The following is a 26,054-nucleotide window of genomic DNA, read 5'->3' on the forward strand; positions in this document are numbered from 1 at the left end:
ACAAATTAAATATCCTGTGTTGTACAATCACTGGTCAGGGTAGAGCATTTAAAATAACTTTCAGTGTAGATAAAGGGATAGTTCAACGTCACTTGCTGGTCCCCATTGACTTGCACAGGGGTTTTTACCCCCTCCATACTATGAAAGTCGATGGGGACCAGCAACTGAAGGTGAGCCATCCGTTTAAGTACAGTACCAATTTTACATGTGTTTGTAATGACACGCAAATATCTCAAGGGGGAGACATTTATCTTATTTTCTCAGTTGGACAAAATGTATGTTAGACTTTTTTTTATTATATATATATAAATGTTATTTATTTTTCAGAAAACATTTAACAAAATAACTTAAATTATTTCAGATTTTGGGAAACAAAATTAGCAAAAAGTCGATGGAGCAGCACGAGTGTAACCCAGTATCTCTACATTCACTGCTCTGTGCTCCAATCCCAGTGAGCAAACACTATTTGACAAATAATCCAATTATTTGAAGATCACTCAGAATATAGTCACAGTTCAGATGTCAGTTTAACAGTAAATAAGCATTTCCTTCTGCCCCATTCTATTAACCCTTTGTTTCATCCTTATAGATTTGGCATTTCAATTGAGGTTGAAATGGAATCAATTTGTTAAGGACCTTTTCAAAGATGGCATATTCTTTTTTCAATCCAACAGCAAAAACGGACTTTGAGATCCCTCAGTCTATTTTTATAGGTAGTGCCAGGTAACCACATATAAATTATTGCCTTATCCTCATTATTGGTTAGACGCCTGATTATTCTCAGTTGGAAAAGTCAAGGCCACCTCTTCAGAAACTTCTGGAAAGTTCTACAGGGTCTAGCAGCCCTTCTTATCTTACGTTGAATCCTCGTGGGCTACTATATCATACTGACCCAATACTGTGTTTTTGGGCTGTTTGGTAAAAATATACCCCAGCGACTTAAGACTTTATGGGTCACAGGGTCACATATGTATGTAGTTATGTCTGTTTGATGTGGAATATGGGAATATGTGATTTAAAAGAATGTTGCATATGTTTGTGTGGTTGTGACTGTTGCATATTAATGAAAATCAATAAAAAATACTTTAATCATAATGTCTATTGTTACTGTATACTAGCCTGTTTAAAACATCTGGCCAGTCAGTTTTATTTTTCACTTATTTTTCCAGCTCTCTTGTTTTCTGATACAGTCTTACTATACAAATGTAATGTAATTAAAATAACCTTAAGCATTGGTATGACCATAACCATTTTTTTTAATCTTTCTGATGAATTGTCTTATATCTTACAGTTGGAGATAATGTGACAATAATTTCATTTATAATAAAAGGCTCATACTAAATTTGCTTAAACATGGTTTCTAAGGTAACTCCATTTCAGGAAATGACATCAGCACCCCATTTTTGAAGTGCATACAAAAGCAGTGTGTAACCTCAAAGACAGCTTAACACCAATTATACACATTTTTCACCAGATGAATGATGTTTTTATACATTTATATTATCCTCCTCTTAAAGGTGCCAGGTAAGTGACATTTATAATAATAAGAAAATAAAAACAACAACAACAACAACATTATTTAAATGTACTCAAGTTTGCTTTGTTTTATTAAAGCAGTTGTGCTGGGAGTGACTTTGGATCAAGGTCCAAAGGTTGTGGTTAAAGGAGTGGGCAAAACTATATATCTGCAATGCAAAGCGGATGGTCTGAGCGATTCAGACTATATACACTGGTACCAAGTTAAAGACAATAAAGCCCCATCGAGGCTACTCTACATCAGTAAAGGAGGTAGTGTTGCTCGTGATACCAGCACTGAAGATGCAGCTGACTTCACAGGGGACAACAAAAAGCTTTATGATCTAAAACTGAGTAATACTCAGCCGAAACATTCTGCTGTTTATTTCTGCGCCTACTGGGACACAAGCAGTGGCCACAGTGAGAAGATTTACTCACATCCTGTACATAAACTATACTGGTAATGTTATTACCAATATTTATACTTAAATTGTAATTTTCTGTTTAAATTCTTAATTTGACTTAAACTTTATGCACATTCTGGTTGGATGATGCTATTTGGATCTGTTTAAATATGGATTTATTTATCATACAAACATGGTGTTCATGTTTGTATGAGTTTTTTTTACACACTGTATTTATATTTGTGATTTTGGAATATGTCGAGTGTATCTTAATTGTTATGTGTATTAAATTTTTTTTTTTAATAAAATGTGTAATTGTTATTTGTAGGGATTTTGGGTTTGTTTTATATTCAGTTTGATGAAGCACTTGTTTGAATAGGGTTAGGGGTATTATAGTTATGCCAACTAAAAAATAGAACTAAGAAATATTTATAAATATTTGTTCCTTGAAATACTTGTTATAGGAAATTATGATTTGCTCTCACGAGAACGGTCTTCTTTTTACGTTTTATTTTACATTCAACACTGATGGGAAAGACAACTTCCTTAAAATACTTCAAAATTAAACAACAGAATAAAATACAATCTAAAAAACACAGACTTGCTTTATTTCAGCTTGTTTCCAAGGCAACATTTGTCATTTTTTATTTTGTTTAATCTTATGTAATAAAATAACTAAACTAAAGCTGCATAAAAATCTATAAAAAACTATATACTGTAGACAAACAAAAACTAATAAAACAGACAGAAACACAACAAAATGTAAGTAAATTTAAGATGAAGAATGAACAAAGAGACATTATTAGCTAAATGTTTTTTTAACTGAATTTAACAACAACAAAAAAATCACAGATTTAAATCCAAATTAGCCATTTTAGAAAAAAATAAAAGGTGCTATTGATGAAGATTCTGCTTTATAACCCAGAGTTTTTATTTTCTTTTATTAACAAACCCGATTCCAAAAAAGTTGGGACAAATTGTGAGTAAAAAAGGAATGGAATCATCTAAAAATCTCATAAACTTATTTTATTCACAACAGAATAGATAACATATCAAATGTTGAAAGTGAGACATTTTGAAATGTCATGCAAAATATTGGCTCATTTTGGATTTCATGAGAGCTACACATTCCAAACAGGTAGCAATAAGAGGCCGGAAATGTTAAATGTACATATAAGGAACAGGACCAATTTGCAACTTATTAGGTCAATTGGCAACATGATTGGGTATAAAAAGAGCCTCTCAGAGTAGCAGTGTCTCTCAGAAGTCAAGATGGGTTTGAATGTTGCATATGTTTGTGTGATTGTGACTGTTGCATAATAATGAAAATTAATAAAAAAAATACTTTAATAATAATGTCTATTGTTACTGTATACTAGCCTGTTTAAAACATCTGGCCCATCAGTTTTATTTTTCACTTATTGTTTTTTCAGCTCTCTTGTTTTCCGATACAGTCTTACTATACAAATGTAATATAATTAAAATAACCTTAAGCATTGGTATGACTATAACCATTATTATTTTTAATCTTTCTGATGAATTGTCTAATATCTTACAGTTGGGGATAATGTGACAATAATTTCATTTAAAATAAAAGGCTTATGCTAAATTTGCTTAAACATGGTTTCTAAGGTAACTCCATTTCAGGAAATGACATCAGCACCCCATTTTTGAAGTGCATACAAAAGCAGTGTGTAACCTCAAAAACAGCATTACACCAATTATAAAAAAAAAAATCATCAGATGAATGATGTTTTTATACATTACTATTGTCCTCCTCTTAGAGATGCCAGGTAAGTGACATTTATAATAATAATAATAATAATAATAATAATAACATTATTAATTATACTGAAGTGTGCTTTGTTTAATTAAAGCAGTTGTGCTGGGAGTGACTTTGGATCAAGGTCCAAAGGTTGTGGTTAAAGGAGTGGGCAAAACTATATATCTGCAATGCAAAGCGGATGGTCTGAGCGGTTCAGACTATATCCATTGGTACCAAGTTAAAGACAAAGAAGCCCCAACAAGGCTACTCTACATCAGTAAAGGAGGTAGTGTTGCTCGTGATACCAGCACTGAAGGTGCAGCTGACTTCACAGTGGACAAAACAAAGCTTTATGATCTAAAACTGAGTAATACTCAGCCGAAACATTCTGCTGTTTATTTCTGCGCCTACTGGGACACAAGCAGTGGCCACAGTGAGAAGATTTACTCACATCCTGTACATAAACTATACTGGTAATGTTATTACCAATATTTATACTTAAATTGTCATTTTCTGTTTAAATTCTTAATTTGACTTAAACTTTATGCACATTCTGGCTGGATGATGGTATTTGGATCTGTTTAAATTGGAATTATTATTGTCCTGGTATTCGTGGACACATTGTGCATGTTTGTATGAGTTTTTTTACACACTGTATTTATATTTGTGATTTTTGAATATGTCGAGTGTATCTTAATTGTTATTTGTATTTCAAAATTTTTTTAATAAAATGTGTAATTGTTATTTGTAGGGATTTTGGGTTTGTTTTATATTCAGTTTGATGAAGCACTTGTTTGAATAGGGTTAGGGGTATTATAGTTATGCCAACTAAAAAATAGAACTTAGAAATATTTATAAATATTTGTTCCTTGAAATACTTGTTATAGGAAATTATGATTTGCTCTCACGAGAACGGTCTTCTTTTTACGTTTTATTTTACATTCCACACTGATGGGAAAGACAACTTCCTTAAAATACTTCAAAATTAAACTACAGAATAAAATACAATCTAAAAAACACAGACTTACTTTATTTCAGCTTGTTTCCAAGGCAACATTTGTCATTTTTTATTTTGTTTAATTTTATGTAATAAAATAACTAAACTAAAGCTGCATAAAAATTATATACTATAAAAAACTATATACTGTAGACAAACAAAAACTAATAAAACAGACAGAAACACAACAAAATGTAAGTAAATTTAAGATAAATACTATACACTTGTCCTTGTGTGATGAAAATAATGTTTAAATTACACATTGTGAATTAAAAATAATAATAATAATAATAAAATGAAGAATGTATTCCAAATAACATCACAGTGTCATTATTAGCCAAATGTTTTTTAATTGAATTTTACTAAAAAATCTTCACAGATTTTAAATCCAAATTAGCCATTTTAGCAAAGAAAAAAAAAGAATACGGGTGCTATTGATTAATATTCTGCTTTATATCCCAGAGTTTTTATTTTATTTTATTAACAAACCCGATTCCAAAAAAGTTGGGACATTATACAAATTGTGAGTAAAAAAGGAATGTAATAATTTACAAATCTTATAAACTTATATTTTATTCACAATAGAATATAGATAACATATCAAATGTTGAAAGTGAGACTTCATTCATTGGATTTCATGAGAGCTTCACATTCCAAAAAAGTCGGGACAGGTAGCAATAAGAGGCCGGAAATATTAAATGTACATATAAGGAACAGGACCAATTTGCAACTTATTAGGTCAATTGGCAACATGACTGGGTATAAAAAGAGCCTCTCAGAGTGGCAGTGTCTCTCAGAAGTCAAGATGGGCAGAGGACCACCAATTCCCCCAATGCTGCGGTTTCTCAGAAAAAATTGCAAAGAGTTTGAAGTTATCATCATCTACAGTGCATAATATCATCCAAAGATTCAGAGAATCTGGAACAATCTCTGTGCGTAAGGGTCAAGGCCGGAAAACCATACTGGATGCCCGTGATCTTCAGGCCCTTAGACGGCACTGCATCACATACAGGAATGCTATTGTATTAGAAATCAAAACATGGGCTCAGGAATACTTCCAGAAAACATTGTCGGTAAACAAAATCCACCGTGCCATTCGTCGTTGCCGGCTAAAACTCTATAGGTCAATATAAGCCATATATAATCATGATCCAGAAGCACAGGCGTTTTCTCTGAGCAAAGGCTCATTTAAAATGGACTGTGGCAAAGTGGAAAACTGTTCTGTGGTCAGACGAATCAAAATTTAAAGTTCTTTTTGAAAGTGGAGCATCAATGCTGAAAGGTATATCCAAGTTCTAGAACAATATATGCTCCCATCCAGACATCGACTCTTTCAGGAAAGACCTTACACTTTCCCACATGGCAATGCCAGACCACATACTGCATCAATTACAACATCATGGCTGTGTAGAAGAAGGATCCGAATACTGAAACAGCCAGCCTGCAGTCCAGATCTTTCACCCATAGAAAACATTTGACTCATCATAAAGAAGAAGATGCAACAAAGAAGACCTAAGACAGTTGAGCAAATAGAAGCCTGTATTAGACAAGAATGGGACAACATTCCTATTCCTAAACTTGAGCAACTTGTCTCCTCACTCCCCAGATGTTTCACCTCATTGCATTCTGTTTTTATTCACAATTTGTACAGTGTCCCAACTCTTCGGGTTTGTATTTTAATGACACTTGTTAAATGAATGTCGATTCCCATCACGCTTCATTTATATAGATTGTTTTATATTGTGTGAAAAACCTTCTTGTTGAAGTGATGATGACGACAACATGAACACAAAGAGGAAACCACAAGGCCATTATCATTACCTTCTGACTGGCTGCTGTCGTTCATAACTCTTCAAACTCCTAGACGACAGAGTTAGACATCTCACTGTCTGGAATGATAACTTCTCAGTTAACTTGAAAACATTTTAAACAAAAAGTTTTTGTTGTATATTGCACTACAAAAATATTGTTTAAAGTCCTAATGTCAGGGAAACACTCTCAAACACCACTCGGCTGGGGCAGAGATAAGAGATAGGACAAGGGGAACGGTCAACACAAGCCTCCAGTCACTCCACCAGGCAGGGTAGTTGGTGAAGACCATCACATCCAGTCCCAGCGTCAGAGCCAATGCAACGTCAGAGAAAGAACAGCTCAAAGAGTCCAAGCGTTGGTACTGATGCAATGTCAGAGCAGAGAGATCCTTCTAGGGCGCGCCGAGTATTCTGGTAATATCAGGACAGGAACTAGGGAACAGAAGACTGGTGAAACAAGAGGCTGAGAGCAAGCAGAAGAGAAGATGAAATTAAAACACTAAACTGCACTTGGAGCCTAAGAAAACACAGCAGGACATGACAAGACTAGATATAGGTGCAGTCTCCTTGGTGGAGGGGAGTTTGGGCAATGGAATGAAATGGGCCGCCTTGGAGAAGTGATACACCACCGTCAGAATCACGGTGTTGCCTCTCGATGGGGGAAGGCCAGAAACAAAATCAAGGGTCAGGTGTGACCAAGGACGAGAGGAAATGGGCAAGGGCTGCAACAGACCAACAGGAGACTGCTTAGAGGTCTCATTCTGAGCAAACACTGAGAAAGTTTCTTATGAAATGCTGAAAAACTCCCTCAGTGCTTTTCAGAAAGCCATGATGTCTGCTAAGTCTAAGTAGTTTTCTAATTTAATTTTAAAAAACCATCACAGTTCAAAAGCCTTATTTTCTGTGTTAAATTCTGCTCTAAATCCTCCTGTAAATGTGATTTCAAACCCCTCAGTATCATTATGTAAAGGTTTCTCAAGGTTTTTCTGTGAGAAGATTGTCACGGGTGAAAGAATGCTTGGGAAAGCGGAACCTTTCTTTTTCCATGTTCCCCGAGGGGATTATTTTGGTGTAACGCCTCACTCCGGTTCCGGGTGTAGCAGAGGCATTGTCCTACCTAATTACTGCTGATACACGGCAGGTGTGAGAGAGAGAGGAGCGGCGTTTGCACAGGCTTTCCGCTTCACAAGAGGAGGATAAAAGAGCGGTTCAGAAGAGAAGAGAAGAGAAGAGAAGGGTTGGTGTTGGTAAAAGGCAGTCAGTGTCCAGTTGATCAGGTTCGGCTGGGTCTCTGTCGTCGTGTTTTGGGGTAGAAGATCTCCTGTTTGAGCGCTCACATTGGACGTTGTAATCCTGGAAATTCGTGTAAGTGAAGAACTGCCATTGGAGTCTGTCGTTTAGAGCTGCCTGTGGAATATTACTGGATTGAACTGCTGCTTGGATCTGTGCTGGAAGAGGAAGAGAGAAAGATAAGTGAATTAATTACATCGTTGAATCAAATGTAGAGCTTGAAGAAAAGACTGTGAATGTGAAATTTACTGTTGAGGAGGACATCTGTTTCAGATACACTGGAGAGGAATTGAGAGTTGAATATTCCCATTGAAATGCATGGATGAAGCGAGGCTTTTGATCAGCCCTATTGTGTGAGTGATTTGCAGTTGTTTGCCTTACCTGATGCACGCTAAAATAATGCTGTGGATTTGTAGTGAACACGAGTGCTGTGTGCTATGCTGAGAAGAGTCTCCCAACGCCTGCTTTCATTCTTGTGAAATGATCTACTGGTCCCCATCTAAATTCCAGAACGATACAACTGAACCGGTGAAGTAATGCTTTGTATTATCCTCTCTTCCACTGAGTCTTGTCGTGAACTAATTCCTCATTGAAGGCTCCTGTTAACTCTCTCTCTTTCTCTGAAAATTACAAGTCTCGAAGAAACATTACCTGTTCCTTACTGTCTGAGTCCTGCAGATGTGCAGTAACGCTGTGAAGTGAGTTTTAAAGTCACAATTCCCCTCTCACGTCCTAAGATAATCTGCTGTTAAGGGAAGAAACCTTACCTGCTACCTACTGTCTGAGTCCTGCAGATGTGCAGCAACGCTGTGAAGTGAGTTTTTAAAGTCACAATTCCCCTCTCACGTCCTGTTAAGAGAATCCGCTGATACGAGAAGAAACCTTACCTGCTACTTACCGTCTGAGTCCTACAGATGTGCAACAACGCCGTGGAGTAAGCCTTCATAGCCACTATCACACCATTGTGTCCCGAAGACAGTGAAGAATCGTCCCAGCGGCTACTCCGGTCAAATAGCCCGAGAAGACGAGAGTTGCTCATTCTTTCCTTAAGTCGATTATTATTCAATAAAGATTGTTACTTTTGAACTCAATTACTTGCCTCCTCCTTTGTCCGTCTGTTGCGTGCTTGTGGTATCGGCTCCTCACGGTGGCGTCTGGAGTCAGGGGCGGCTGGTCATCCAAGTCCGCCCCGGCCTGCACCGGTGACAAGATCACCTCTCTAAGATCTCAGTTACAACCTTCTGCTATTGTCTCGCCTGAACTGGGTTGTTCTTCAGCCATATGGAGCGTCTTTGACCCAGTTTCTCTTCTGTCTCTCAGAGAAATTGTTGATCACTTGAAACCTTCCTTCTGCTCTCTTGATGTTCTTTCTCCCCGTATTTTGAAACAAATTTTTGATTCAGTTGTAACAAGTTTGGTGTCTTTTGTGAATAAATGCTTGAGCACAGGGACTATCCCTGATAGCCTAAAACAAGCTACTGTTACACCTTCTCAAGAAACTTTTACTTGATGACAAGGATTTTAATAATTTTCGACCGATCTCGACGCTACCTTTTATTACAAAAGCATTGGAGAAAACGGTTCTTAATCAACTCCAGTCTTTTCTTAGCTCAAATCAAATTCTTGAAACTTTCCAGTCTGGTTTTAAGCCTCTGCACAGCACCGAATCTCCTTTATTAAGGGTCTCTAATGATATACTGTTAGCGACTGACGCTGGTGACTCAGTGATCCTAATACTGCTAGACTTAACCTCAGCTTTTGAAACAGTTGATCATAAAACTCTTTTATCCCGACTAGAATATCTTGTGGGCATCCAGGGAACTGTCCTCAGTTGGTTTAAATCATATCTAACAAATAGAAGTTTCTCTGTTAAACTTGGTAATTTTTCTTCCTCGCCTGTTCAACTCTCCTGTGATATTCTCGCACCCATTCTTTTTTCCCTGTATTTACTTCCTCTGGGCTTCATTTTCAGAAAGCATGGTGTATCATTTCACTGCTATGCAGATGATACACAAATTTATTTGCCTCTGAAACGCAACAAAGATACTGCTCTGAAATCTCTTTTTGCATGCCTAGATGAAGTAAAAATGTGGTTTTCTCAAAATTTCTTATTTCAGAATGAATCCAAAACCGAGGTTATAGTCTTTGGCCCCCATGACAACTTTAATAGCAGTAACATTGATCTGGATCACCTCTCTCCAGCTTCATCTTGCTTTAAAAACCTAGGTGTTTTCTGGGATCAGAACTTCAAATTTGAAAAACAAATTAATGCGGTGATTAGTTCTTGTTTTTTCCAGCTACGTCTTCTCTCTAAGATTAGATCCTCTCTTTCTGAGAAAACCTTAGAGATTGCTGTCCATGCACTCATTACATCGTGGTTGGATTATTGCAACTCCCTCTACTATGGCATACCCAAACATTCTATTGCTCGTCTCCAATTAGTCCAGAATGCTGCTGCAAAGTTCCTCAAAAAAAAACGCAAATTTGATCATGTTTCACCTATTTTAAAATCGCTGCATTGGCTACCAGTGCATTTTAGAATTGAATTTAAAATTCTTATCTTTGTTTTTAAATCCGTAAATAATCTGGCACCAAGCTATTTGTCCGAGCTTCTCTGTCCACATAATCCCACACGAAATCTGAGGTCTGGTGACCAGAAACTTTTGTCTGTCCCCAGATCACGGTTAAAGAATAGAGGAGACAGAGCCTTTGCGATTGCTGGCCCTAGGCTGTGGAACAGCCTTCCATTTTATCTCTAACTGTTTTTAAATCCTCTCTTAAAACCTACTTCTTTTCTTTAGCTTTTAATACATTGTGAGCTTTTGTCATGAATGTGTGGTTATGTCCTTGCTTTGTATCTTGTGTATTGTTCAGCACTTTGGTCAGCCCTGTTTGCTGTTTTTAAATGTGCTATATAAATAAATAAAAACTTGAAACTTGAAACTTGAAAGCCAACAAAAACTGCCTGACATTGTGGACCATGGATGGCCACCAGAATCGCTGACGGATGGCAGCCAGTGATCTCCAAACCCCTGGATGACAGGCTACTCTGGATTTGTGACCCCACAGGAGGACCTCAGAACGCAGCACAGCAGGCACAAACAACTGACCCACCAGACACCCCTTCGCAAAACTGACTTGGTGTGGAACACACACTTCTCCAGCCGTTGTATCACCTGACGAGTGTGTTCCTGCAAGGAGGGGGAGGATATCATCGAGATACACAAAAACAAATCTGTTTACCATGTCTCTCAACACATCATTGATCAGGGCCTGGAAGACAGCTGGGGCATTGGTTAGCCCAAAGGGTAAGACCCGGTATTCAAAGTATCCCGTATTGAAGGCTGTCATCTACTTATCCCCTTCGCGGACCAAATGGTAGGCATTGCAGAGATCTAATTTAGTAAAGACCTTGGTTCCCTGTAACAATTCAAAAGCAGATTACATCAGAGGCAGAGGATACCTGTTTCTAACGGTTATGTAATTTAGTCCGGGGTAATTGATACAAGGACGCAGGGAGCCATCCCTCTTCTTAACAAAGAAGAACCCAGCGCCAGCAGGTAAGGAAGAGGGACGGATGAGGCCGGCATTTAAAGATTCCTTAATATACTTGTCCATGGCCTCTCTTTCAGGACCAGACAGGGAGTAAAAACGCCTCTTAGGTGGTGAAGTGCCTGGGAGGAGATCGATGACACAGTCGTACGGCCAGTGAGGAGGCAAGGATGTGGCCCAGGACTTACTGAAGACTCAACAAAGATCGTGGTACTCCACTGGGACTCCAAAGAGATTAGGAGTCTTCACCTGAAACACAGAAGACAAGGAGACAGGAGACGAGGCAGCACTTAAACATGAAGCAAGACAGGACTGACTCCAAGATAACACAGAGTTCCCGGACCAATCCACATGAGGGTTGTGCTGCACCAACCATGGGTGCCCCAGGACAATGGGAGCATCTGGAGAGTCAAGGAGGTACAGCTTAATTACCTCACGTGATTGCCAGAGACCACTAGACTTAATGAAGGAGTGGAGTGGGTGATGGAGGAGAGGAGAAGGCCATTGAGGGACTGGACAGAGAAGGGAGAGGAAGGGCAGGAATGCCCCACTGCGTTGCAACAGACACATCCAAGAAATTGCCCTCAGCTCCTGAATCAACCAGAGCTGGACAAGAGCAAATGGTGTCCTTATATTGAACGGAGACAGGAAGTAGGGGACGAGACTTGGGTGACTCAAGAAACAGAGAAGCACCCATCAGGATCCCCCGGCTTACTGATGGGCCCCGGCTTTTAAAGTACACCAGATGGCTCGGTATCCAGGCTTCCCAAATATAAGCAAAGACCTCGAGCCATTCGATCTTGCTTCTCCTTGAATGTGAGATGAAGGTTTATCTTATGGTTTTAGAATGTTTAAATGGACAAATTAGAGTACCGCGCAGTAAAGAGAGCCTAGTTTGCAGTTTGGAATTTCAGATTTCTTTTGGCTATAAATACGCAGTACGCGGTCATAGACATGCAAATAATACTGAATATCATTCTTCGTGATTTGTAAATTAAGGCGATGCTGTCTTTCGGGCTGAAATCTGTTTTTTTTAGTAGCGACTTTAATTTTATAAAGCCTATAGCTCCAAAGGCTGGACATTTAGAGGAATTAAACCAGTGTTATCTTTATCAGCTTTCACAGCTTTATCAGCAAAAAAAAAAGCTTGTCCGTAAACCCCATGGTACAGTAAGTCAAGTCACGTCAAATCACCTTTTACAATTTGTAAGATATTTGCAGTAAAATATCCAAAAACCACCAGGCTATTGTTATATATTTTGTCCAGCTGATTACTAACAATATCTCTAATGTTTTTAACTACTTGTAAATCATGAGAAAATTCCCATTCTAAACAGTGACATGGGGCAGTGCAGTCTCCTGTCAATGACATTAGTTACCCTTTGTTACCGCCTTTACTGATGTAGAAACCACCTGACAACAGTGTCGTGGACAAATGCGAAAGTAGTGTCTAGTGTCCAGCAAACCACTAGCTTGCTTCAAGCAGTTCCTTATTTACTTCTTCTTGCACGTTTTATGGTGGATTGTGTTACTTATTTATGGAACATACGGGCCAACCAAACGACCCAAGAAGAGTTTGGGACAAGAGGAGAGAAAGAGGCAGGATCAATATCGGTGTTGCATTTTCTAGATGGAGAGAGCTCGCGACAAACTTCAGCTACAAAGAGAAGTCGATCTCGCTTGTGTTTTACTCGACTGATGGCTGTCAGCGGTTGGGTAGAAGACAACAAATCCCATCATTCCATGCTCCTCCTTAGCGTCATCAAACCACGCGACTGTTATTGTTTTGGTAGTGCGCCCTCTAGTGGCAAGTCCTACAACCTGTACCTTTAAATAGCCTAGCACTTTTAACAATATAGATTGTTCAATTCAATTCAAGTTTATTTGTATAGCGCTTTTTACAATACAAATCGTTACAAAGCAACTTTACAGAAAATTATGTTTCTACAATATTTAGTAGTAGCTAGTAGTTTGTGCACGTTTGACAGGACTTTAGAAAAAAATAATAATAATAATAATACAAGACGTAGTCAGCTAGACGATGAACTATCACTATTATTAATTAATAGTAATTATATGATGCAGTCACACATGTAGCAATAATTGTTAGTTCTGTTTGTTGATTCAAGGTTAGGATCATCTGGGGTCCTCTGAGGGTCAGCATCATCTCTTCTCAGGTGTTCTGGATCCAGACTGGAGCTTGTGTAAATCCTAGTTACAAAATAGAGACATCATTAGCATAGCTGCTGATCCAACAAAGTAAAATTAGTTTAACCCAAGCTAAAGAATAAAAATGCAGATGTAACTACATTCACCATTTAAGAGATACATTATTCAAATACTTGGCGAAAGAGATGCGTTTTTAATCTAGATTTAAACAGAGAGAGTGTGTCTGAACCCCGAACATTATCAGGAAGGCTATTCCAGAGTTTGGGAGCCAAATGTGAAAAAGCTCTACCTCCTTTAGGGGACTTTGCTATCCTAGGAACTACCAAAAGTCCAGCGTTTTGTGACCTTAGGGTGCGTGATGGGTTGTAGCGTGGTAGAAGGCTAGTTAGGTATGCAGGAGCTAAACCATTTAGGGCCTTATAGGTAAGTAATGATAATTTGTAACTGATACGGAACTTAATAGGTAGCCAGTGCAGAGACTGTAAAATTGGGGTAATATGATCAAATTTTCTTGACCTCGTAAGGACTCTAGCTGCTGCATTTTGGACTACCTGTAGCTTGTTTATTGACGAAGCAGGACAACCACCTAGAAGTGCATTACAATAGTCCAGTCTAGAGGTCATGAATGCATGAACTAGCTTTTCTGCATCAGAAACAGATAACATGTTTCGTAGCTTGGCAATGTTTCTAAGATGGAAGAATGCAGTTTTTGTAACATTGGAAATATGATTTTCAAAAGACAAATTGCTGTCCAATATAACACCCAGATTTCTGACTGTAGAGGAAGTAACAGTACATCCGTCTAGCTGCAGATTGTAATCTACAAGATTCTGTGTGGTGTTTTTTGGTCCAATAATTAATATCTCTGTCTTATCCGAATTTAATTGGAGAAAATTATTTGTCATCCAATCTTTTACATTTTTAACACACTCTGTTAGCTTAGATAATTGGGAAGTTTCATCTGGTCTCGTTGAGATATATAGCTGAGTATCATCAGCATAACAGTGGAAGCTAATTCCGTATTTTCTAATAATATTACCAAGGGGCAACATGTATATTGAAAATAGAAGGGGACCTAGGACGGATCCTTGTGGCACTCCATATTTTACTGATGATAAATGAGATGACACCCCATTTAAGTAAACAAAATGGTAGCGATAGGACAGGTAGGATCTAAACCATCTTAGAGCCTGCCCTTGAATACCTGTATAGTTTTGTAATCAATCTATGAGTATGTCATGATCTATGGTGTCGAACGCAGCACTAAGATCAAGTAAGACTAGAAATGAGATGCAGCCTTGATCTGACGCAAGGAGCAGGTCATTTGTAATTTTAACAAGTGCAGTTTCTGTGCTATGGTGGGGCCTAAAACCTGACTGAAATTCTTCATACAGATCATTTTTGTGCAGGAAGGTGCTCAATTGAGCAGACACAACTTTTTCTAAAATTTTAGACATAAATGGAAGATTTGAAATAGGCCTATAATTTGCCAGTACACTAGGATCTAGTTTTTGTTTCTTAATAAGAGGCTTGATAACCGCCAGCTTGAATGGTTTTGGGACGTGACCTAAAGATAACGATGAGTTAATGATATTGAGAAGCGGTTCTTCAGCTACAGGTAACAGCTCTTTTAGTAATTTAGTGGGTACAGGATCTAATAAACATGTTGTTGGTTTAGATACAGTGATAAGTTTATTTAGCTCTTCCTGTCCTATATTTGTAAAGCACTGCAGTTTATCTTTGGGTGCGATGGATGAAACTGAAGTGTTAGACGCTGTAGAATCTACATTCGCTATTGTATTTCTAATGTTATCTATTTTATCAGTGAAGAAATTCATAAAGTCATTACTATTTAACGTTGGTGGAATATTTGAATCAGGTGGCGTCTGGTAATTTGTTAATTTAGCCACTGTGCTAAATAAAAACCTTGGATTGTTTTGGTTATTTACAATGAGTTTGTGGATATGCTCTGCCCTAGCAGTTTTTAGAGCCTGTCTATAGCTGGACATACTGTTTTTCCATGCAATTCTAAAAACTTCCAAGTTAGTTTTTCTCCATTTGCGTTCAAGACTACGAGTTACTTTCTTGAGAGAGTGAGTATTACTGTTATACCATGGCACAGTACGTTTTTCTCTAACCTTTTTCAATTTGATGGGGGTAACGGCTTCTAATGTATTAGAGAAAATAGTGCCCATGTTGTCAGTAATTTCGTCTAATTCATGTGTATTTTTGGGTAGAAATAGCAGTTGAGATAGATCAGGCAGGTTATTGGTGGCTACGGTGACCTTGGAATAAGAGAAAAACAGATTAATATTGGCATAGATGCCATTCTTCTAACAATGTAGCAAGTACATCTTATGATATGGGATGTGTTCCCGGTTCAGGATTTTCCTAATTAATGCAGCCTAAAAATCCTTTAATTGATTTGAATATAAGAAATGTGTTAGTGTGTTATGTGTAAGCCAGGTTAAAGAGGAGGGTCTTTAATCTAGATTTAAACTGATAGAGTGTGTCTGCCTCCTGAACAATGTTAGGTAGGTTATTCCAGAGTTTGAGAGCTAGATAGGAAAAGGATATTTGATAATATTCGTGTTATTATCAAATTTCCAGTTTTGAGAACGCAATGGACGTGGAGGACTATAGTACAATAATAGCTTGTTCAAATACTGAGGTGCTAAACAATTCAGGGCTTTATAAGTAATAAGTAAGATTTTAAAATCTATTCTATGTTTGATAGGGAGCCAGTGCAGAGTTGACAGAACCGGGCTAATATGGTCCGCTTATAAGAAATGTGAAAGAAAGTCGTTCTTCATGTTTAACATCTATCACCCAAAAACACACAGAATGCTGGAATACAAAAATTTAATTTTAGGTTGAGCTCGATTTGTGAAAACTTTCACAATCGCATTGCCATGTTTCTTTGATCTGCTCCCCGTATTTTTTTTTTTTTTTTTTGTATAATATTGTCATTCGGTGCTGTTCCAGTAAATTACGGTTTTCAAATCAATAGGAAAATGAGTATACACATGTACACTTGTACACTTTGTTTGAAAATAAAGTTTTGGTTGTTGTACCTTTCCTTGAGTACTTGGCTTCAATATTCTGATTTCCGAAAGCTTCAAAGCTTAGCTATCAAGACTACTGTATATCAATGCATTTGGCAGCTTTACCCCCAGCATTGCCCAAGCAAATGACTTCACTGTGGACAGAATACAGCTTTATAACCTCAAACTGAGCAACAAAAATCTGATTCATGCTGCTGTTTACTACTGTGCCTAGTGGATGGTGCTTCTAAAGTGCTAAAGAGGATTTTTTTTTACCTTTAAGGCTCTATGCAAGTTACTTCCAATAAATTGCATTTCACAAAATTACATATAATAAATTTAAGAGAATTCCAATGAGCCATAATATATCAGTCAGGTGAGGTAGGGATGCATTAGTTTTTTAAATAATTCCTCCTGATTGCTGTACAAATTACATTTGGAAAGAGCTTTGACATTTATCAGAGCTCCTCCTCAGCAAATGACATTGGCAAACTGATGTGTGTAAATGAACAATTTTCAGCAATGATTTTCGCAAAACAGTGTAAAGACGTGTACAGGAAACTTTATGATCTTGCATAATCGAATGAACGATAGTCATAAACGTGTGTATTGTTGTTCTCATTATGATCCATGTTAATTAAACTTTAAAGGGGGTTAAATAGATCAAAATAGGTTAATACATTAACAAAACATAAAGCAGATCTTAGTAATGCCAATATAGTGGAACTATAATTTAATTGGACACTTGCAATTCTCATTTATTTAACAGAAAACATTTTATAAAATAACTTTGTTATTAGAAAAAAACAAAACGAAATAAAAAAGAACATTCACTGGATGCTAAACATTACATCACATTCATGGCCTGTAAAGAAATATCTGGCCCGTAAGTTTTATGGGTGTATTTCTTATCTGTGTTTTAATAGTTTTTTTTTTCCAGCTGTTTTGTTTTCTCTACACGCTGATATTAACCTTGCTATGAAAGATTAATTTAAATAACCTTAAGCATTGGTATCATTTTGCATTTGCATTGCTACACTACACAGTAATCTGAAATTCAATTAGTGTAAAAGGCTTGTGTAAAATGTCTTTTAAAAAAGGGTAACTCCATTTCAGGAAATGACATCAGCACCCCATTTTTGGAGTTCTTACAAAAGCAGCGTGAAAACCTCAAAGACAGCATTACACCAAGTAGAAACGTTTTTCACCAGATGAATGATGTTTTTATACATTTACATTGTCCTCCTCTTAGAAATGCCAGGTAAGAAACATTTATAATAATAAGCTGATAATAATTTAAAACTGATTTAAATGGATTGAAGTTTGTTTTTGTGTTATCAAAGCAGCTGTGCTGGGAGTGAGTTTGGATCAAGGTCCAAAGGCTTTGATTAAGGCAGCTGGCAAAACTGTGTATCTTCCCTGCAAAGTGACCGATTTGCAATCTTGGAATTATATCCATTGGTACCAAATAAAAGAGGGTGAAGCCCCATCGAGACTACTCTATGTCAGTTATGGAGGAGATGTCACTCGTGATACTAACAATCCCCAAGCAACTGACTTCACAGTGGACAAAACAAAGCTTTATGATCTAAAACTGAGTGATACTCAGACGAAACATTCTGCCATTTACTTCTGCGCCTACTGGGACACAAGCAACCACAGTGAGATGATTTACACACATCCTGTACATGAACTAATGAATAAAATATTAAAATACTTAAATTGTTATTTTCTGTTTACGTTCTTAATTTGACTTGAGCTGAGTGACAGGATGGCTGGGTGATGGTATTTGGATCTGTTTGGATTGGAACTGCAGTATACAGTAGGCTATGTAATTGCCTTGGTGTTCATGGACATATTAGCTAATTAATCTGTGAGGTTATGTGTACTCACTGTTACTTGTGATTTTGGAATATGTCAAGTGTATCCCATATTTGTTATGTGTATCTCAACATTTGTTGAGATATATATGACATATTTGGCATTTAAATAGGGATCATGGGTTTGTAATTTTGTAAAGTTTGATGAAGAGTTTGTTTGAAATATCAGTTGTCCTTGTGTGGTGAAAGTACAGTAGCAGTGTGCCGACTTTCACTTAAGTTAGCAATAATAGAATAGTTACAGGAATAGTTACAGTGAAGACAGCCACATGTGACCATTGCTTCTGCAAAAAATATTTTTTTTATATAAAAAAGTTTTTTTTTTTAATGATCATATTTTCTGTCATATTTTGTATAAGCTGTTTGCATGAAGCACTGTGATGTCATATCATTTAAATAAGTGTTTTCTTAGATTCTTATTGGCATTGTTGGCATGTGTTAAAGATATTGTATCACAGCTGTCAGTGTAGGGATAGTTGCAACACTTTGTTGCAAACATCTCAGCATGCTGTCCCTTACAAAAACATTGATTTAAAAGCTTGCCATAACTTTGCACAATTATTATTTTATGGATTAATAAAGATCTCCTTTCAATTGTCCGGCATCTCTCTTTTTTATCTAAGTAAATAGGTTTTTAAAAATGAGTCTAATGTTGATTTATTTCCTTTTCTCTCATCTGTTTGTCACACACATACATACATTACACACACACACACACACACACACACACACACACACACACACACACACACACACACACAGTTATAAAGTCAATTGGATAAAATGGAAAATTTGTCTAATTTGAATCTAAAATGACCAATTACAACTTGGTTAATTGCTAGTTAGTCAGACTAGTGCTTAAGACACGCTTAAAATAGTGGTTATGTTTGTGCAACTGGTACCTTGTTCAGTAAACTTTGACAGAAGTAAACAGAAGAAGGCTATTATTAAAATTCAGTCTCTTGTTTGATCAATATTTTGCATGTACTAACGAACCAAATCATGGTTATTATACTTGTTACTTGAAACTTGAAAGTCTTTTCCATTTATTATTATTTTTTTTTTACAGACAATTTATCTTATTGAAGGCCCTGTCTGTGCACAAATTAAATAAAGACATTTCAAAATTATACTTAAGAATGATTTTAATTACATTTTAATGAATTTTAATATAACAGTCCTCTGTGGACTGTTGCAACCATCAAATTGCAACATTTGACTTTGTCTATTCAAGTGTAAATTGTACATATATTATTTTGTGCACACATGTTTCAGCAGTGTGGGTGAGTAGCTGACAAAAGCTTTATTGTACTAACATTTTTTATTTCCAATAAAAACGAAATGCAAAAAGTGTTGTAACCATTCCCACTCTCCCCTACTCAATTACACACTGTGAAAACAAAATGTATTTCTGATTATATCATAGTGCTATTATTGAATGTTTCTGAACAGAATTTTGAAGGGTTAAATTGTGGTTAAAAATTACATGTGTAAAATGAGTGTTGATTCCCATCACCCATCATTTATATAGATTGTTTTAGCTTGTGTGTGATAGTAATGATGACGACATGAGCGCAAAGAGGAAACCACAAGGCCATTATCATTACCTTCTGACTGACTGCTGTCGTTCATAACTCTTCATACTCCTGGACAACAGAGGTAGACATGCCACCGTCTGGAATGATAACATTTGTATTGTTAGTAGTCTTTATAGGTGAGGTTTTATTATTGATGCATAACATTTTTCATTCACAATTATTCAGTCTAATTCGTTTTTAAAAAATGAGGTTCATCTGTGGCTTGTCATCAATGCAAATATGCAAACATTTTAAACAAAACACTTTCTGTTGGCATACTTGTGATGTCATAAACTCAAAATATGAATAATTATAGTAGGCCTATGCTATGGTTACTCCTCAGTCTGGTTGCCAGAACATCTGCTGTTCGTGAGCTTCTGTTTAGAATGTTCTTTTAAGGAAACATTCGAAAAATTTAAGCTCGAATTCAAATTCGAATTGAAGTTGAAGCGTATGCCTACATATGCGTATGCCTATGTATGTGTCAAAATATCAGCGCTTTAATTAAGGTTTCAGATTCCAAATTATTGTGTAGACACAATCAGCGCATTTGAATGGTTTCTCTTATGGTTTTAGATTGCTTAAATGGACAACCTAAGGATTCCTTGTCTGTGATGATTAAGGCAAGTAGTAGAACTGCTCGAATCCAATGCGAGATGCCATCACTTGGATCCAACGCTCTCCACTGGTACAGACTCAAAGATCAAGTTTTCCAACGATTAATGTATTTCGAAGCTGGATCGAATAAAGGCAAAAAGGACCTTGGTGTCCCCGCTAGATATGCTGGATCGTTGAAGGGTAATACAGGGACACTGACTATCTCAACACTGGAGCTCAGTGATGCAGGATCATATTACTGCGCACACTGGAGTGAAGACAACACAGTGTTAACTGTTAGAGGAAATCATTGCAAAAAACCTGCTTTCTTCATCAGAGCTGTTGCTGGAAGAAAAGCAGCAGCAACAAATGGGAGACACTCTGCATCTTTTAAATGTGATGTCGATTTTTGTCATTACTTTTTTTTTTATGTTCAAGTCTCAGAAGAACCGTTAACACAACTTATACAAGACACTGTGTCCATGACAAAGCTGATTCTTCAACTAGCCTATATGATCATCTTTGTATCCCATCCGTTGTTTTAAACTTTTATTAAAATATTTTTATTCAGTTTCAACATGTTATTTCATTTTTTGTTGAATGAAGGTCACACAACAATACTTGAAAAGGTTTTTTAAAAAACCTTCATGTGTAGGATTTCTTTTTATTTTGCACTTGTCACAAACCCATATCTCAATCTGCAATTACATTTAAAATAGCATTTATTACAAAACTGTTATCCATTTAATTCAATTTAAAACATTGAGAACAAATAGTTCTGCAGCTGTGGCACTTCCTCCATAATCAACAAAATAAAGTTTTATCAAGAATGAATGGACTGGTGGTGTTAGCTCATGCTTGAAATTAATCACTTACCCCCACGAACCTGTAAAAGCTTTGTTAGTCTTCGGAACACATTTTAAGATATTTTGGATAAAAAACGGGAGCCTTGTGACTGTCCTATTGACTGCAAAGTAAAATACACTGTCAAGGTCCAGAAAAGTATGAAAGACATCATCAGAATAGTCCACCTGCCATCAGTGGTTCAATCTGAATTTTATGAAGCGACGAGAATACTTTTTTACACTAATAAAAACATAAATACTTTTTCAGCAATTTGTCTCCTCTGTGTCTCTCCTCATCATCATTGCGCCATTTTGGAGAATTTGATTTTGATTGTCATATGTTGAACAAATACAGTTTTTTGCTGATTCTCCTCGGTGTCCATGGAAAAATAAGTATTTATAATGACAACTATTATACGTCGTCATTGAAACGTTTCAAACAAAGAAACTGATGGACTTCTGTCAGCTTGTCGAACATATACTTTCTATCATATGATGGCTAAAGCAGCAGCGAGTGTTATAACTGTTTTCCCAGTAATCAAATCAACATAAATGAAATTCTACAAAAACTAAGTGGAAAAAATTAGATCAAAATTATCATGCGAAGCTGTAAAATGGCTTCTCTTTCCTGCTACCAATACAATGAAGAATGTGAATATTTAACTTTAAAACATAAACATAACAAAAGATAAACAGGTTTCCATATTAATTTCAGAATTTGTAGCAAAGCAATCCTCCAAGAATGGAGGAAACGCCCCAGCATGCAACGTGGCGTGATGTAGCCTTACATGCTCTACAGCTCCTCCTACTGTACACCAGCGAAAACAAAGTCAGAAAATTCCTTTAATGGCAGAGAAAGAGTTAAAACAGTGGAATAGGAGATATTTTGCATTGAAATATCAACCTCAGGAAATGACATCAGCAAACTGTATTCAGATGTCTAAGGCTGTGTACAATAATAAAACAGAACATTACTCAAAACTACTTTTTCAACTATAGATGAATGATGTTTCCATAAATTTATATTGTCCTCCTCTCAGAGATCCCAGGTGGGTGCCATTTGAAATTAAGGCTTTTGAAAGTTTCTTTTAAGAAATAAAATTAACATATTTTTGTTTTGTTTATTCAAAGCAGCTGTTTTGGGAGTGACTTTGGAACAAAGCCAACAGATTTTGATCAAAGTGTGCAAAACTTCATATCTCCCACCTAAAGTGACTGGTTTTAAATCTTGGAATTATATCCATTGGTACTAAAAGAGAGATAGAATGAAGTCCCATTAAGACTACTTTATATCAGTGCAGTTGGCAGCTTTACTCCCAGCAATCCCTAAGCAAATGACTTCACCGTGGACAGAATACAGCTTTATGACCTCAAACTGAGCAACACAAATCTGATTCATACTGTTGTTTACTTCTGTGCAGACTGGGACTCAAGCAACCAGTGAAAACATTCAAACACATACTGTACATTAATTCAAAGATATTGTCATTAGACAGTGTTCATTAGATTTTACTCTTCTGAATATAAATGTGACATTTATTCAAAGCTGATTTTTCAGGTATATAAACCCAATTTCCATCTCCACTATTATACCTTCAATGTGCATCTTGAAGAGCAATGCAACAGGGATAATTTTCCCCACTATATTTGTGATATTTGTATAACTTTGCTTATTTAACATGCAGATCTTCAACAGTGGATGGCGCTACTGATTTGCAAAATATATTTTTTAAGGCTTCTTTAAGGCTTTAAGATACTAAATTGCTTTTTTTGATGAAATTGATGAGAATCCCAAAGAGATATCATATATATCAGTCAGGTGCAGCAGAAATTAATCTGTTTTTAAATACTTCATCCAAACTGCTGTACAAGCTGCATCACTTGGCAAGACCTTTGACGTCTTAACACTATTTTGCAAAAATCACTGAAAATTTTTCAGTGACACCTTGTTGATGTCATTTCCTGAGGTGGAGTTATGATACTCAGATACACGATTTTTGCAAAATAGTGTTAAGAAGTGTACAGGAAACTTTATGAACCATATATCGTCTCACATAATTAAATGAATGATGCTCATAAACTTGTGCACTGTTGTTCTCATTATGATCCACGGTAAGTAAACTTTAAAGGGGGGTAAATAGATAATAATTAAATAGGTTAATACATTAATAAAACAAATAAGAATACTTATTTAACTGATTGATAAATGATTTTCTATTTATTTTATTGTAGGTGTGGAAAGTTTGAAATTAGAACAAACTAAAAAGGTCTGGGTGAAGAAAATAGGTAGTAGTGTGTCCTTTGAATGTAAGGTAACAGGCTTGGGCACTGGTGGTTATGTCCACTGGTACCATAAAGAAAATGATGGAACATTTAAAAGAATAATGTACATAAGCGCATCTGGGACTGCTACAAGTGAAGCAACAGACTTTTCCGCTGAAAAAGAGGGAGATTCATATAAAATAAAACTCCATATAAAAAAGGAGGAACACGCTGGGATGTATTACTGCGCGAGCTGGGATGGCAGCCACAGTGAGACCATACTTTGACATGTTTTACAAAAACCAATAGAGACTGTTACTCCACAACAGGAGCGCTGCCAAAATCAAACTGTTATAAACCACATTTATTATTAACTCGTCTGAAAAGAACGACAAAGTGGTTTTGTGTAGCAAATATGCAGATAGCAAATACAATATAGGGTTAGAATGGAAGTTACTTTATGAAATGTAGCTAGTGAAAATGCCACATGCAGGCAATTATGTATAGCCTAACAAAGTATGTCTAAAGAATTCATTATAGTACTTAACTCTTTCCCTGCCAGTGTTATTGAAAAAAAAAAAAAGAAAAGTTGCCAGCTAGCATTTTTGATCATTTTCACAAAAATGTCACCTCCCGCCCAGAATATTATGTTTTGTGATTATCGGAACATGCAATACATCAAAATAAATAGCAGAGCCTATACTTACAGTAAATAAAATAAAATGTCTTATTCTAGCTTCAAACATTATTTTTTATCAACACTTAAATGTAAGTTTAAAAAAAAAAAAAGCAACATTTTGAGCAAAAAACAGACAAAATCCATTTTTTTAATCTGTATCATATTTGGATGATCAAAGCAAAGAGTAGATTGCTTCCATCAACACCAAAGATTGCATAGTCTTTTGCCACTCCCTGGATCACATTTCATTCATTATGTAGTTTTCATCTAGGCCTACACAAATCTAGTGAAACACGGAAGTAAAGCAGCGCCACCATTACTGTTGCGTGTTGGTCACGTAGGCGGCTGTAGCAGATGTTTGCTGTACGAAAAGTTATTTTTATTTAGTTTTTTTAGTACGTATGCGGTCCAGTGATGCCGGGAAGAGCGTGTTGTGTGGTTGGCTGTTTTAACAACAACACAAAACTACAGGCCTGGAATAAAACCATTTGTGAAATTCACGAACCTTTGTTCACCAGCTGTTTTATTGACCCCTTTGTTTGATTGATTGGTCGAGGAATATACATTTCGGTAAGTTGTAGCCTACTGGATCTTTCAGTGTTCATTCGTGTTTATTTACTATTAGCTAGAGATGATCAGTTCACATGCCTCTAGGGAACTGTCGCGTCACATTTACAAGCACCAAAACTGTATTGTTTGAATTTCGTAATAAAATTTACAGAATCTGAGAGGTGAGATTTTTTTTCTATCATAACCTGCTCTGTCTAGTCTGTCAGTCTCCTCCTCTGTTTAGTCTGTCAGTCTCCGTGTCCTCATTGTGTCGCGACTTTTCGGTGTGTGAGAAAATTGATGAATGGCGTGAGCGTGTGAAAAGCATCAATTGAGTGTGTCTCACATTTTATTGCATTTGTATTAGTTGTTTGAGGAGTAAAAAAAAAAAAATCTGTGGGTCTTAATGCAATTTCAATCGGCAAGACGGTCGGACTAAAAGTGGAAAAAAGAATTAATTGGGTCGGCCCTAAATTGACAGGGTCAGTCGGGTTATGGCAAACAAGAATATTTTTAAGGATGGCCTAATAGTTATTTGAAACTTGTGAAGCTTGTGAACATATTAGCAACACAGCTAGTAATGATAGAGTTCGGTTTTATTGTTGTCATCAATTAATACACTTCTTAATTACATTACATATTTTTACATTATTACATTATGTTGTCAATAAATTACCTTTATCAGTAAGTTTTGGCCACTGCCTGACATCATCTACCCAATGTTACCTTTTACCAGACATTTTCTTAAATGAGCAGGAACCACTTTCATTGAAGTTGAGGGCACCAGCAAGTGTCACACCGTCACACTTTGCAGGCACGCAGTAATGGCGGCAGGCAAGATGGCGGCACCCATAGAGTTTGCGGCGGATTTGAGTATATGCGGTTTATTGTTGATGACCGCATTGTTTTTCATATGCATACATACGAGTTTGCTCATTTCTGCATCTTCCTTGCATGCGTTTTTGATTGGCACATACAAGACTCATTCAGGAGATGCATAATAGCACCCCCGAATGTATAACAGCGAGAATTCCGTGTTTGGCTGGGAAAGAGTTAAGTACCCTTACCAAAAAGTATTATAGGCCTATTTCTAGTTTATTTTAAGTATACTGAAGTTA

At 36.6% G+C, this 26,054-nt stretch overlaps 1 protein-coding gene across 4 annotated transcripts in view; it reads left to right on the forward strand.

The window, feature by feature from the left end:
• The first annotated feature begins 1,461 nt into the window (after nucleotides 1-1,461).
• Nucleotides 1,462-26,054, forward strand: part of LOC132154845 (immunoglobulin lambda-1 light chain-like) — a 42,781-nt gene continuing 18,188 nt past the window's right edge. Inside the window, exons 1-2 of one of the 4 annotated variants that reach the window (XM_059563556.1) lie at nucleotides 1,462-1,524; nucleotides 3,797-4,108. In XM_059563556.1, coding sequence (XP_059419539.1) covers nucleotides 1,479-1,524; nucleotides 3,797-4,108 — 358 coding nt within the window. In that variant the 5' untranslated portion in view covers nucleotides 1,462-1,478. Of the gene's footprint in view, nucleotides 1,525-3,346; nucleotides 3,713-3,796; nucleotides 4,109-26,054 lie in introns of those variants that run through there. The other 3 variants (XM_059563555.1, XM_059563557.1, XM_059563558.1) reach the window with 3 other exon arrangements.

The sequence above is a fragment of the Carassius carassius genome, chromosome 12 (assembly GCF_963082965.1).
Source record: "Carassius carassius chromosome 12, fCarCar2.1, whole genome shotgun sequence".
Classification (NCBI taxonomy): Eukaryota; Metazoa; Chordata; class Actinopteri; order Cypriniformes; family Cyprinidae; genus Carassius; species Carassius carassius.